The sequence below is a fragment of the Musca vetustissima genome, unplaced genomic scaffold (genome assembly GCF_032173495.1).
Source record: "Musca vetustissima isolate MV318-11 ecotype Yass unplaced genomic scaffold, APGP_CSIRO_Mvet_v1 utg35957, whole genome shotgun sequence".
Classification (NCBI taxonomy): domain Eukaryota; kingdom Metazoa; phylum Arthropoda; class Insecta; order Diptera; family Muscidae; genus Musca; species Musca vetustissima.
The window spans coordinates 23,341-39,863 of record NW_026875689.1 but is presented as its reverse complement, the minus strand read 5'-3'; the positions used below and the strand labels follow the sequence as shown (position 1 = coordinate 39,863).

Below are 16,523 nucleotides of genomic sequence, written 5' to 3'. Positions count from 1 at the left end.
TCTTCCTGCTTGTATATAACTGTGAACAACTGAGTGTATAAGTGTGTGTGTGTGCGAGTTTGGTCTGTGTGCAACAAAGTGTGCGTGACTTAAATGATTGATTAAAGCCAACGCGAATTATATACAGCCTAACGTTGTTCGCCGTAGCCTATTAAGGACACACTTATGCTGACTTTTTCTGTTGTTTTGTTCGAACGTTCGTACATTTATTTCGTTTCGTTTATTCCAAGAAAATTACTTTTTACTGCTGATGGTGGTGGTGGAGGCGACGGAAATTTAACTTGAAAAAACGGAAATGAATAAAAAATCAAGTACATTTCTAGTGGAAAAAATATTCTTAATATTTAACTGCTTGTAAGAAGAAGAAGAAGCAAACTAGAACTCAAACGATTAATGCCAACGAAGCATGAAGCTTTTTCTGTGCCATACAATAATCAATATTAATGGCTGAATGGTATCGATGCCAACAAATGGATCAGCTGGTGCAAGTTCTAGGCCAGACATAAAATGGTGCTAGAAGCTGTTATCAGTCATGCAAGATTATGTGGCAACAACAACAACAAAAAAGGAATAAAATCAGCATCATAGAACAAAAAAAAAATATCATTAACAATAAAGCAAACGACCTACATAAACCAAGGAACCCCTAAATACATATACATATCTACACACATACATACATATATAATTATGTGAAAAATGTTATGTGTAAATGTATATCCTTCCTAAGGATATCTTATCACAATTTATCACGTTAACTTTAATGTATGCGATGGCTTTTGGCAGCATATCTTAAATGTAATAAAAAATCCTCCAACAACAACAAGATTAACAAAGAAAATAAAATTTTCTAATTTCCACAATTTTCTTTAAAACAAAAAAAAAAAAAAGAGAAAGTTTGAAAAAAAACAAGAAATCCAACACAATCTAACTCTACTTGCAAATCCACATCGACTCGTGTGTCATTAAAACAAATTGTCAAGATACTTATTAACTCCATTATCAGTAATGGTAACAGTCGTGCCAGCAGCAGCAACATCAACAGCCGTAGCATAAAACCGGCAACCATCACCATCGCCATCATTATCCTTAATATCATCGCCAGCATTAACAGCAAATGCTTGTCTTTTGTCGTCCTCATCGTCGTTCACGTCATTGCCATCGTCATCGACAATTTGCCACATTAATATTTGTATGTGCCGGAAAGTCAGACGCCAAGACAACGCCTCCAAATTTGCACACACATCACTCCTTTGTTTGTTGTTTGTAAACACAGCGGGTGGAAGTTCGGTTCGGTTTGGTGTTACCCGAACACCGGTGACAAATAAACAACCTTAAATTCATGCTACCACAAAACTAATTAATGTTGAAACTGTTTTTTTTTGTTCTTTATAACCCCCTCCGAAGTATGTGTGGGGTGAGGGAAGGTATGCCGCTGTAAATAATACCCCCTTGATAAAGTGAAAATTACAAAAGCATCATCGTAGCTTAAGAAAGTGAAGAAAAGTTTTGTTCGTGTATTTCGTCGAAGATGAAAGTGATTTTTGTGTGATACGGTTAATTGTTGGGTTTCAGTTTTTGAGATGGCTTTAATATCGAAAAATTGGTTGTTTGGTTTTCATAGATTGAAAAAATATAACAAAATTAAGAAAAAAATCGTACGTAGTGGTAAAAGATTTTTTTCAAAACCAGTAAAAAGGAATAATGATATATCTAATCTTCGCCTTAATAAACTTTCATTATTGGTTAGGCGTATATAATACAAATTTACATGAGATGTAATTAAATCAGAAACGATTGAACCAATAGGATTTGTTCTTCGGATAAATAAATGAGACCTGTCAAATGTCATCAGAATTGAGTCTGTACTTTAATACACCAGTGTCAAATGGCCGGAAATATTTAAAACTACTCAAAATGTGAATATTCATAGATTCCTGCATAAGAAGACATCAATCAATCATAATACTATAAATTGTTACCATATGGATCAAATTGAAATAGTAACCTAAAAAATATGTAAAATATTACCATCGATGGGTCAAATATGGAAATCCGTATTACGCTACTTGGTTAGAACCTTTAAATATTTTGAATCTGGCGGATCCATTGTGTTTGGGCTATGTGTAACACATGTAATTTTTTGCGAATGTGGAACTCGACATGCTACAATATATTCAAAACTTTTGAGAAAAGTGGGTGAAACTTCAATTAAATACGTAGACTGCCAATAACAAAAAAAAAAAAAAAAAAAAAAAAACATACACATGCCATTCTGACATCTATGCAAAATTGCATGACAATCGGGCAGACTTGGATTCTGTGGTGTGCCATTTGTATGAATTCGAGCAAAATTATGAATGGCTTACAACATTTGTTATGCTGTAGCACAGTGCGTTGTGCACCAATTTATCTCGCTAGGAGAAACCTTTATTATTGGGTGCACAAATTGCATGAACTCAGACGAAAATATATAGGGATTATATCTATATCTGAATATATTTTACAAAATCCAATACGCGTTATTGCAGCTCAAATTTCATTGTTCAGGAATTCGTCCCAATCGGAAAAAATGTACTTATTTGCTACATCATTTAGATGAAATCGGATGGAAATATATATTTAAGATATATCTAAACCTGAGCCGATTTCAATTCAATACGCTCTAAAATACAAAATATATATGGGAGCTATACATAAATCTGAACCTATATCAAAAAAACGTTAGGTGCGTCATCCTGTACTAATTTCAGTACGCTGTGCAAAATTACGTGTATATGGGAGCTATATCTAAATCTGTACCGATTTCAACAAAACTTCGCATATGTCTATCTGGACGTTGTGCAAAATTTTGCCTCAATCGGACAACTCTTGGGAGTTTGGTGCACCATTTACATAAGATAGGAGGATACTATATATGGAGGCTATATATAAAACTGAGCGGATTTCCATAAAACTTCACATACATCAAAGTGGACTTACTTTGTGAAGAAGAACACATGGACAGACGTACGGGCATGCATAAATCAACTTAGAAAGTGATTCAATGCATATTCTCAAAAGTAACCATGGGCCTATCTCGTTTCCTTTTGCTTGTTACAAACATATTCACAAAGACACAATGTGGAAAAGGATATAAATAGTTAACTCTTTATGGCCTAATGTTGCCCACAGGGAACAGAATGTTTTAGACCTTATATTTAATATACAATTAGTACATATATATTCTTTGTATTTCGTATGTGAAGACCTGATTATGGACGACGCACATCAAAAGAAAAATAGCTTTAAAGGGACCCCCCCATTCTCGGGGTCAAAAAATTTTTTGATTTAATTCGAATCTACACTAATTCAAGAATGTCCCGACAAAATTTCATGTTAAAATCGCAAGAACTCTTTAAACTTTTAACGCGTTTTTCTCTTTTGCGAATGGCGGGTACGATAACTCAAAAACTAATAACCCAATCGATTCCAAATTTGTACACGTTTCTCTGTGAGTGTATAGCTATCGTATGAACTTGGATAAAGCCAATCGGTGAAGATCTTCCTTATTTTTAAACTTGGTTTTTGGTAAAAAATCGGTGATTTTCCAAAAATATTCTCTTAAAGGTCCGCCATTTTTTAATTTTACAAAAACAACAAAACAATTACAAATTTTTTTTTGTAAATTAGTTTTCTTCTCTTTTAAATATTCAAATATATATATGCAAAGTTACAAACCTATACAAGCATTGGTATTGATTTACCAGCCCATTGAAAATCTTCCCTTAAATATAGAGAAGATGGCAAATATGTGTACAGTACTAATTTGTGTATACAGTCCAAATTATTTAAATCGCTTCGTATTCGAATTGTACAAATTCATATATCAGAATTATATTTGATTCTTGTAAAAAAGAATACAGAGATGATTTAAAATGATTTTACGGTCGATTTTGCTTTTGGTGGTCATGATATTGGACTTTTATTTTTCAGAAAATGCAAGGATGTGGCGATGTCAAATTTTGTCCATATCCTATTTGGGATAGTTGCATTAAATCTGTGAACAGAAAATGATGTCGACATTAAAATTTTTATGAAAGCCGTGCCTTAAAAGAGAGGATTGCATGCTTTATGCGCCATTTTGCATTTACAATTAAATAATTCTGACATGTTAAATTTTCGCAATTTTTTACAACCGAAGATCCATTAATATGACATTTTGGTTTCATGGACGGTAACAAAGTTTGGTGCAGAAAATTGTCAATATACTGACACATCTTCTCATTTTCAATATTTTTCTTGGTGTCCCTACAAATTTTCAAATGAAAATCTCATATTTGAACTCTTGAAGATATAGCCGATTTATTGTGTCAAAGGTTCAAGTGACGGCTGATGGGCTTCATGCGAAACTTTAAACGCGTTTTTCTCTAAACATTTTTTTTTCGAATGGCGGGCACGATAACTCAAAAACAAATAACCCAATCGACTTCGACTTTCAGTTTATAGCAGTAACTTTATTAATTTCTACACCTTGAATAAAGTTTAAGTGATACTAGCTTAAAAAGTTGTGGCTAAGTCAGACATTGATAAATTTAGCATTGTCACATAAAAATTATCATCATCTCAATGGGGCGTGAGAGATAATTTTAAAAAATGTAGCATATATTACTTTTGGACATTTTCAGGACATGCAATTTTCAAGTGGTTTTTAGGACTAATATTTATAACCTTCACCACACTGTGGTACAGGGTATTATGTCTTTGTGCATATGTTTGTAACAGGCAAAAATAATCGAGATAGACCCATGGTTCCTTTTGAGAATATGCATAGAATCACTTCCTGAGTCGATTTATGTCCGTCTGTCCGTCCGTCCATGTATTTTTGTTAACAAAGTACAGGTCGCATTTATGATCCGATTTGGATGAAATTTTGCACAGGTCACTTAATTGGCCCAAGGACGAACCCTATTGAAATTGGGAAAAAATCGGTTCAGATTTAGATATAGCTCCCATATATATATATATATATATATATTCGTCCGATTTAAGGAAAATAGTGTACCAAAGTTCCTATATATCTTTCGATTTGCCCGAAATTTGGCATAGCGAAATGGATTAGGTCTAGAATGATGTGTGTTAAGTTTCCTGAAAATCGCTTCAGATTTAGATATAGCTCCCATAAATATCTTCGTCTGATTTTAGGTAAATGGTGTGCCAATGTCCCCATATATCTTTCGATTAGCACGAAATTTGGCATAGCGTAATGAATTAGGTCTAGAATAATGTGTGTTAAGTTTTCTGAAAATCGGTCCTGATTTAGATATAGCTCCCATACATATCTTTTGATTTGCCCGAAATTTGGTATAGCGAAATGAATTAAGTCTAAAATGATGTGATATAGCTCTCATATATATTTTCGTCCGATTTAAGGTAAATGGTGTACCAAAGTCCCTATATATCTTTCGATTTGCACGAAATTTGGCATAGTGTACTGAAATGAGTCTGGAGTGATGTGTGTAAAATTTAATGAAAATCGGTTCAGATTTATATATAGCTCATATATATTTTTTCTTCCGATTTTATATAAATTGTGCACTAAAGACCCAAAGTTTGTCCGATTGCCACACAATTTTGTACAATAAACTGTAGTTAATATAAGTTAATCTCTGCATTCTCATTGAAATCGGTTCAGATTTTGATATAGCTTCTATGGACACAAATTTTGCACAACGTACTAAAGGTTTGAAACGTGGAAATTTTTGAAGTCAGTTCAGATTTGGATAGAGCTTCTATATATATTTTCTCCGGAGTTTTGGTAATTTTGTCCCATTGTAAGAAGCAACCCTATATCTAAAAATTTAGTATAGGTTGCAGAATTCGACGTCTGTTAGTATTAATCTGTTGAATATACCCAAAAAGGTGAAGGGTATCATATAGTCGGCCGCCCGACTTTACTACTTTCCTTACTGGTTTTAAAATAGCTTTTACCCCAAATAATTCGAGTATTCACTTCTTCCAAGACTATTGTATTTTAGTCAAATCAGCTAAAATAAAAATAGGCAAGCAAATCTTTAGTGGGTTATAATTCTAAACAATGAATTCTAAACAACAGAAATTTTAAAGCTATCTCAAAAAACAAAATTTAAACCAACAATTAAAAAAAAGAATAAACAATCGTGTAAACTATTGTTAATTCTTGAAAAAAAAACCTTGGCTAACCGACATGGCTATTAAAAAAGTAAAAAACAGAAAAAAACAATTTCGATGACAAAAAAAGAGCAACAACAGCAGCAAACAAAACGGCCTTCATTTTTCTCGGTTTTCTTTAATCTTGCCACTGACAAACGTGATTTCTTTTAACAACGGCTATTTCTATTCCATTTTTTTCTTCTTCTTCTTCCCCTCTCATTTAGATGCGTAAATATCCTTGACTAGAAATATGTTTTTTGGAAATGTAATGAACATGTTAAATTTCCTGCAAACCCATCATTTCCCCCTTCGAAAAGTGCCACGGCAAATGAGATGAGGAAACGTGCTCACTTGAAAATTTGTTAAATACAGTTCATTTTTGACAACGATATGCAAACAAAAAAACGAGAAAAAATATGGAGCAAGACCTTAATGGCCTAGTGAGCAGACATTGAAAGAACCCCAAAGCAAAAGCGAAAAATACGGCGGGATTAGTTACAATTGATGTATGTGATAGGAATTCCCAAAAAGGCAAAACAACGTGTTGGTGTTTGTTTTTTATTACGAAGAAAGGTTGAAACAACAAAAACGGCAACTAACAGCGGTAGCAAGCAACACCTGTCGGTTTCAAATACTTCCCCTACCCCCACCAATTCCCATTTACCCTTTTCTTAAATGCCCAGTATCTCAACCGTAGACTTATTGCCCTGGTTGTCTTTTAATATGCAGAACAGTAAAGGGGGGAAACTGAAATGAAATGAAGAACATTTTTGGACCCCTTCCAAGTTGTTACCGGAAAAAAAATGTTGCCATTTGCTAAACATTTATTTTAAAAAGGGCGTAACAAATTAAAAGCAAGTCAGGAATCTTCAACTCCAAAAGTGTGGAACGGGCCAACCAACAACATCGACAATTACAGCGGAACCAGCAACGACATATTTATGCCCTGAAACGAAAACAATTATTATGTCTGTTGAATATTGGCCAAAGACAACGGCAACAGCAGAAGCAGCAGCAGTAGTCGACGACGACGAAGAAGAAGAAACACTTGAGGATACCGAAAACGACAGAACAAATTTCAACAAATTTGACATTACCAATAACAACAACAACAGTAGCAACAGCAATAATAAAGGCCGCAATTTGCCAAGTGTTGCCAGCAGTATTAGCGGCAGTAATCAATTTGTTAAACGCCCTCAAATCAAAATAAGCGGAAATCAAATAATACCAACAACAGCCCATCCAAAGGATGTTAAGGATTGTCCTGCAGTAAGTTGGGACTGTGATATATGACGTAAAATTTATCAACAGAAAAGTTCACAGCAACAACAACACCAACACCATCTAAGGGAACATCAAGAACAGTTAACCCATCATCAGCATCATAATTATCAGCAGCAACAGCAGGAGCATCATTTCCATCATCTGTCGCAGCAACAGCAGCAGAAACATCAACACTATCATCATTGTCACGACCATTATCATCAACATCAGGCCGAGGATTTTGTTAGTCGAGATTCCAAGAAAACATTATCAACAACAACACCAGCAGCGACAGCATCATCTTCGTCATCAGCGTCGTCAACATCATCATCGTTAGTAACGCCTAGCCCAAATACTTTGATTTGTACACGTCATGTTACAACATGTCCTGCTCACACTAAACATTGTCACGGCCAACAACAACAACAACAGCAGCAGCAGCTATCACACAACTGTAACAAAACACACTTGTCGTTACGACCTCAATTTTTACAACAACAACAACATCATCAGCATCATCATCAAATACATCATCTTAAGAAGGGCCACACAGAAAACGCTGACAACGAGGCGGAGAACGAGGACGAAGACGGCGACGACGACGAAGTTGATAACAGCCCGCCGGAACCTTTCTATGCCAATATGGTTTTAAGCACCGAATGGTCGCAGGTCGAAGTGATTGATCTCTACAACGATGGCAATGGTTTGGGCTTTATTCTGGTGGGTGGCCGCAGCACTGGCGTCGTTATCAAGGCCCTAACGCCTGGCGGCGTGGCTGAGCGTGATGGACGCCTACAGTGCGGTGATCATGTCCTGCAAATCGGTGATGTGAATTTACGTGGTTTCAGCTCGGAACAAGTGGCGACAGTTCTTCGTCAGACTGGAGCTCAGGTTCGTTTGATTGTCGCAAGACCGGTGGAGTCAACCGCCACCGATTTCCAACATTTAGCTAGTCATGCCCCAATTATTCCAACTAAGCTCCTTTCCGACCCAGAAGAATTGTCTCGACATTTATTTCATAATCCCGGTTTGCCAACAAGTTCGGAAGCGGCCCTGGCAGCTGCCTCATTGGTGGCGGGTGGTGGTGCAGTTGGTGGAGCGGCGGCGGCGGCGTCGTCGTCGGTGGGAGTTAGCTGTTCCACCATGATGTTGGAGGGTGTCACCGCCACCGAATCGCTGGGGGCAAGTGCCTATTATCCTGCCACACCGGACACAGAATTGGCGGATTTGCCCTTGCCACCAATACCCAAAGAGCTGACCAATAGCTCAGCGGCCCGCATGTGTCCCAAAGATTTAGACATTATACCATTTTCCATTGTTTCGCCACCGCCCATATCGGGAGGGGCGGGCAAATCGTTAACCTCCCTTTCGCCACCGGATGTCGGACCCATACCTCCTCCTCCCTCGGCGACATTTCATTCTCAGAGTTCACTGAAAACAAAATCAACACCACCACCACTACATATGGACCACATAGAGACTGTGATAGCTGGTATAACTACAACTGGCACCTCATCTAACGATCCCGATGAATGTTGTTCGATAACGTCCTCAAACTACATGGATTCACCGGAAACCGAAACCTATCATGTAAAACTCTGTAAAAATGTCTATGGCCTTGGCATTACGGTGGCCGGCTACGTGTGCGAAGAAGAGGATTTATCCGGAATTTTTGTTAAGAGCATAATTGAGGGAAGTGCGGCGGAAATGAGCGGACAAATACAAATAAATGATCGCATAGTGGCGGTCGATGGCAAAACCCTGGCGGGTTGTACAAATCATCAGGCCGTGGAGATGCTGCGCAACACAGACATTGAAGTCCACCTCACGTTGGAGCGATTCCTGAGAGGGCGTAAATATGAACATTTGCAGGTGGCATTGACAGAACTGAAAGCCTCAATGGATACACAATCGCAATATTCACTGCCGCCCTCACCCTCAATAGCTACACTGTCATGGTTGCCACCTAAATCCGATGTGGACTCCATTGCCACAGAGGGTGGGATTACTGGAGGCACCAATGCATTGGATTTCGCCGAACTACCTTCCAGAGAAACTGTGGACTCGCAAATGTCCCACATGCTTGACAAAAGTGAACAGAGTCCAACCGGCACCATGGCAGCTGACGACCACTTGAGTCGTTCTTCGAAGACACCCACAACGCCAGACAACAACAAACCACCTCTGGCCAATGGCAAGGCATGTGTCATAACCTCACCCGATCACCAGAAAACGTCGAACAAACAACTGAACGGTTCTCTGGGTTCCCGAACACCGACAATAGAAAATGTTGCTGAAATCGTTGCTACCACAACCACGACCACAACCCCTACTCCCACCCCGAACAGCAAAGATAACAAAAAGACAAAACAAACACCACCTAGTGATCTGGCCATACGTAAACTATCATCGCCCTTAGCCGTGTCACACCAACCCCCGTCCCAGTCCCCTGTACCCTTAGAACATTCCAGTCCCAGTGCGGATTCGCTGAAAGTTTCATGGAAAAGTGAGTTTCCCGACTGTGAAATTATAGTTGCCGAAATAAATAAACTTTCAGGTCTAGGAATTAGCCTTGAGGGCACTGTCGATGTAGAGTGCGGCATCGAGAAACGTCCCCATCACTATATACGCTCGATACTGGAAGATGGTCCGGTCGGCCGTCAGGGTATCCTAAAGCCGGGCGATGAACTGTTGCAGGTGAACGAATACCGATTGCAGGGTCTCAAACATACCGAAGTGGTAAAAATACTCAAAGAACTGCCTTCACATGTCAAATTGGTGTGTGCCCGCGGTCCAACCGCACCATCTATCATTAATACATCACAGAATCCGGAAGCCTTTGAAACGCGCAGCCTTCTACCCGGTGGCCATCAGAGCCTGCAGAATCTCATGAGCAAAGCTCAGTCGGAGAGTTCTTTGTATACCTCTAGCACTGCCACACTAACGGATCAGCAACGTTCAAAATCATTAGAAAATGTATCGGGCCTAGCGCTATGGAGCTCAGATGTGACCATAGTTGAAATTGAGAAAACCGAACAGGGTTTCGGCTTCTCCATATTGGACTATCAAGATCCCTTAGATCCAGATGGCAGTGTTATAGTCATACGAGGTCTTATCAGAGGTGGCTCCGCCGAGGCCACTAACGATATATTTCCCGGTGATCGTTTGGTCAGTGTGGGCGAACACAGTCTGCAGGGTTTGGACTTGGACGAAGCGGTAGCCATCCTGAAGGGTATGCCAATTGGCCTTACAAAATTGGGTATATGCCGGCCATTATCGACATCGGATAGCAATATAGCCTCACCAATTGGAGATGGAGATTCACCGAGTACATAGCTTTCATTGGAGATATACTGTGAGTATTGAGAACACTTTATTACTATATTAAAATAGATATGTATATGTGAATGTAGCTATAAGATTTATTGTTGCTGTTATTATGGAACATTGATTTATAGCTTCTAACCAAAAAAGTCATCATAAACTGATGTTGACTTCATTCAATCATTTCATGGGCCTGTTTGGAAGTTTTACTATTGGGATATATATTACGAAAAGTTTCTATAGCACACACACACATATATATGCATACTCAAAGGAGTATTTCTCGGGACAAATAAAAGTTCCAAAGCAACAACAGCAAGGACATAAGAGAAGATTGGCTTTTATTACCTAGCTATGCTTTACACAGACGTCTATAAAGTAACAAATGGACTTTTCAAATATTCGGCATACAAACACACACGTAGCAAAGGATGAATGGGAGTATTCAAACATACATTTTATTATATGGGCGATTTCATAGGTTACACAACTAAATTTAATTTAAAAAAATATTTTTTAAAAACTCCACGCTTAGATGTCCTTGAAAAAATATTCTTTAACAACTTCACGCTTAGAGGTCCTTGAAAAAAATATTCTTTAAAAACTCCACACATAGAGGTCCTTGAAAAAAAATTCTTTTAAAACTCCACGCTTAGCGGTCCTTGAAAATAATATTCTTTAAAAACTCCACGCTTAGCGGTCCTTGAAAATAATATTCTTTAAAAAAATCCACGCTTAGAAGTCCTTGAAAACAATATTCTGTAAAAAAATCCACACTTAAAGGTCCCCAAAATAAAAAAAAATCCACACTTAGAGGCCATTGGAAATAATATTCTTTAAAAAATCCACGCTTTGAGGTCCTTGAAAAAATATTCTTTCAAAAATCCACGCTTTGAGGTCCTTGAAACAATATTCTTAAAAAAATCCACGCTTAGAGGTCCTTGAAAAAAAAATTCTTTAAAAACTCCACGCTTAGAGGTCCTTGAAGATAATATTCTTTAGAAACTCGACGCTTAGAGGTCCTTGAAAAAAATATTCTTTAAAAAAAATCTACGCTTAGAAGTCCTTGAAAACAATATTCTTTAAAAAAATTCACATTTAGAGGTCCTTGAAAAAAATTTTATATAAAAAATCCACACTAAGAGGCCATTGGAAAAAAATATTCTTTAAAAAATCCACGCTTTGAGGTCCTTAAAAAAATATTCGTTACAAAACCAGCATGAGTTGCAATAGTGCTTAAAAATCCATGCTTAGAGTTAGCCCTTGACAAAATATTCTTTAAAAAATCCATCCTTAAAGGTATAATAGTCCTGGAAAATTCTCGCCGAGAATTCCATCGAAATTGAAAAATTAGTCCTTAACAAATACAAGCTTTTAATCCCTACAAAAAATATTTTCAGAAAAATGCATCCTGAATGCTCCGACTTTGAATATATTCTTCCTCGAAATATTGTGTTTAATATGGCCTTATTTTTCGTGAAATGCCTCATATTCACAAAGAAAATAACACAACATTTGTTAAAGTTCTTCATTTAAAGTCGTAAATTATTGTGATATGTATTTTGTCAACATCCAACTGAAATACTGTTACGTCTCTCCGTAGCTAAGCAACAAAGAATGGAATGCAATGCAATGTAAAACCAGAAAATACGATATGTCATTGACAAATGTTGCAAATCAATACAAGAGAACGAACGAAGTGGCTGGGCATATTTGACATTATTCACCATACCGACCATAGACAATTTTAACAATTGTTCCTTTACTTGTTTGTGTGTTTGTGTTTCTCCTTTCTGAAATATGTATTGAAATATCAAATAAAGGAGGGGGACGAACTGCTGTGCCTACCCAAAAAAAAGTGGGAGACAAATTTTTGGCAAATTCCTAATTGAAGACACCCACATATCCACGTGACAAGGGTTGTTCGGCCTGAAATCTGATTTTTATGACGGAAACACAAGAGTGCCAATCATCCGGTTCATCAGTTTGGTAATTGGTATGCTGATTGACAAGAATCAATCAGTGATGATGATAGTTGTTCATTCAATGGAATGCCTTCCAAGTGAGTGAGTGATCAAAGAAATCTTTAAAATGGGGGAGGGGATTTATTTTTTGAGATATATTTTTGTATAGATTGAGAGTGAATGTGTATTTGAAAATGAAAAGTGAAACATAGTTTTTAAAATATTTGTAAAAAATTAAATTTATAGTCGTGATAGACCTTGAAGAAATATTCTTTAAAATTGTTTGATTTTTTTTTTAAATCAAAGTTCAAAGCTTTAATAGTCTTTAAAAATATTCATAAAAATCAACGCTTATGACTTTGGTATTCCCGGTTTGTAAAAATTAATAATTTGAAAATTTTTTGGACGGATATTCATAAAAAATCCAAGTTTAGGGCCGTGAAAATTCTTGATAAAATATTATTGGAACAAGTAAAAAGTGTCAGTCGGTGTGCCGACATATATATACCCTCACCCTATGGCATGCGGAGGAGGTATTCGGAGTTATACACAGGTTTTATTATTCGTTTTATATAAGCTATATGTTTAATGAAAGATGTTTCTAATTTTATGTTGATCATATATATAATATTGACCCATTTTGTACGAGGTACCAGAGGAGAGGGCAGACTGGTCCCACCTTCGGACTTGATCTAGGCTTGGTAAATACAATAGGTTTTGCAAATTTGGTTCAAATCGGGCATTCGCCTAATATTGGATTTATAACTATAGGCTTGGTAAAGGTTATAGGTTGTGCAAAGTTTGGTTCAAATCACACATTCCATTAGGCTGATATTGGATTTATAAATATTGAAAATTGAGACCCTCTGTGAGCGAGGTACCAGAAGGATTGAACAAATGGGTCCCATCTTCCTGAATTATGCTGATATATAATCTGATTAAGATTGCATTCGATCTTAATGGAATTTTCATTATGCTTTATGGTAGTTAAATGTTTTCAAAGAACGAAATATACTGGATGAGATAAAAATCCAAATGACTTTGAAATCCTTTTATTTTTTTAAATCGAGTGGTATTTTTTTTCCAGTTACTTCGTAAAATGTGACATCTCGTTATTACCTATGCAATATTAAATATAAAAGAAATATGTGATATTTTTCCAGATAACTTGAGGTGGACCCTATATGTAGCATTGACGGATAAGCCAATGATGAGACATCAGCATGAAGGAGCAGCAAATTGCGATGGCACGATTTATTTTCTGCACAGAGTTACATTTTTGCCGCCACATTTTTAATTAATAATGGAAAATTGGACACAAAACTACGGAAATGTCAGAAAAATCCATTCAATTTGGAAAACACAATGTTGAAAATTCAACACAAATGGAGAAGAATTTGAATTGCTTGCGGCATAGCTAAAGAAAATTAATTTAGGTAATTATAGAGACACCACGTTATAATATATGGTTACTAAAAGGTAGATTTACTGATTTTCGCAGCTTACGTTTGGACTTTATAAGATGTGGTTTTTGTTACGAAAATGATACAATGCAGTACTGGTGGAAGATCAATTCTAAAAAAACGCAACGCAAAACCGTGCCGATACATTCATATCGCTTGATATTGTACAGAAAATTAAAACAAATCTGGAGTTAACATAATGAAAATTTTCCGCTTCGAAATCCGGCATAAAATAAAGCAATGAACCTAGCTAATAGCCTGTAAATATTTTGTAGACACTCTACATATCTCGTTAACTTGTATATATTGTTTTTTACATTTATAAATAAAGGATATATTTCCACAGGTGTATATATTTATATACACCAATCATGTACAGTTTCATTAAAAGTATGCATTTTTTATTTTTAAATATTGGATGACATGAGCTGAGGCCAGGGGTTCTATAAAGATATATAATCTGAAGGTCGAGGAATCTATATAAACGAGCAGAAGGTCGAGGAGTCTATATGGACGAGCTGAAGGGCAGGGAATCTATATGGACGAGCAGAAGGGCGGGGAATCCCTTTACACGAGCTGAAGATCAGGGAGTCTATATAGACGAACTGAAGGGCGGGGGGTCTTTACAAACGAGCTGAAGTACATGGGGTCTATATAGACGAGTTGAAGGGCTGGGAGTCTTTTTACACGAGATGAAGTGCAGGCTGTCTATTTAGAAGTAAAGGGCAGGGAGGCTATAAAGATGGGATGAAGGGCTGGGAGTCTATAATAACGATTTGAAGGGCATGGGTTATATAGACTAGCTGAAGGGCAGGAAGTCTATATAGACGAACAGAAGGGCAGAGAGTCTTTATAGACTAGAGAAGGGCAGGGTGTCTTTATAGATGAGGTGAAGGGCAGGGAGTCTTTATGGAGTAGCTGACGGACAGGAAGTCCTGATAGACGAACTGAAGGGCATGGATTCTATACGGATGATATAAAAGGCCGAGAGTTTATATAGACGAACTATAAAGACGAGCTGAAGGGCAGGGAGTCTTTATCGACGAGCTGAATGGCAGGTAGTCTTTATAGACGAGCTGATGGACAAGGAGTCTTTACGGAGGTGCTGAAGGGAATATTTATAGACGAACTAAATGGATTCTTTATAAACGAACTGAAGGGAGTCTATATACATGAGCAAAATTGCAAAATTGTTAGAACAAAATGAAAAAATTCACTGTTGCAAACATACATTTACTGTGAAAAAAATTAATTTGGGGGGGGGGGGGGGGGGTCCCCCATGGCCGCCCCTCTGCGTACGTCCCTGATTCAGCACAATGTTTAAAAATAACTGAGTGTGAGAAAAAAAAAATTGGTCTATTGTTTAACATAAATAATGTGACATTTGATTATTGGAAATATAGAGGCAAAAAAATTGACTTTCCACAGCTGTTTATGAACTCTTGAGAATAACAATTCCCATGTCCAGATAATAAATATGACAACATATATCAAAACACGCACACAGGGGTATAAGTAAAGCTCAGGCTTATATAGTACACACATGCATACATATGTACGTACATAGGTATGACTTTTCATATGTATCACTCCCTACAAAATGGCTTAACAAAGTTATCATAGTGGACAATATACCATACCATTCCTATACATATGTATACATATATTTGTTTCTTCCTTCCCACTTCGATATCCATACGTACGGTTTTTTGTCTGTTCAGTTTATTTTAAAGTAGAACATATTTTTCCAATTGGATTACTGTACTCATCCTACAAGTCAATAGCAGTGTGGTTGTGTTCGAGTGTGTTAGTGTGAATATGTGTACATCACTATGTCTACATATGTGTTAAAATTTATGTACATACATATTGGATAATAATGGCAAAATCCAATCACACGCTTGTAGAGTCCATTAATATAATTTACCAGGCCATGCAGCCACACATAGCCTATTGACATAACAATGACAAGTTTTTTTTGGTTGAAATGTTTGTTTTTTTTATTATTGCAAATATGTAGATATATTTTTTCTTGAATAAAGCAATATTGAAAAAAAAAATGAACGAAAACAGACAGTAAATGGAAAAAAATAATAACAATAGTCGATTTTTTTGAAGGATAAGTGCTTTGTTTTTTTTTTTTTTTGAAGAGCAATGGAATAGTTTTTATATTGAATTTTATTATTATTAAGCTATTGTGGCATAGATTGCTGATAATGTTATAAAAAATGAAGGTTTTGATTTATGGCGAGATTAATTGGTTTGATTTACATAAAATAATGTGGAGTTATTGGTCTATCGAAGTGGTTATTGAATATTTAAGTTGTAATTCTTCCAT

The 16,523-nt window shown here is 36.6% G+C and overlaps 1 protein-coding gene across 1 annotated transcript; it reads left to right on the top strand.

Annotated features, from left to right (window-relative positions):
• Positions 1-8,019: 8,019 nt before the first annotated feature.
• On the top strand, positions 8,020-10,783 carry LOC133338209 (patj homolog). Its single transcript, XM_061546392.1, has 2 exons — positions 8,020-9,940; positions 9,992-10,783. Exons 1-2 carry the CDS (start codon positions 8,077-8,079, stop codon positions 10,768-10,770), a joined length of 2,643 nt encoding a protein of 880 aa, XP_061402376.1. The 5' UTR covers positions 8,020-8,076; the 3' UTR covers positions 10,771-10,783.
• Positions 10,784-16,523: the final 5,740 nt, after the last annotated feature.

Excerpts from the sequence above, each read along its gene's own strand:
- LOC133338209 (XM_061546392.1), top strand. The coding sequence starts at position 8,077 with ATGGTTTTAAGCACCGAATGGTCGCAGGTCGAAGTGATTGATCTCTAC. Across the intron at positions 9,941-9,991 it reads GCTGAAAGTTTCATGGAAAA|GTCTAGGAATTAGCCTTGAG; the intron begins GTGAGTTTCCCG and ends ATAAACTTTCAG.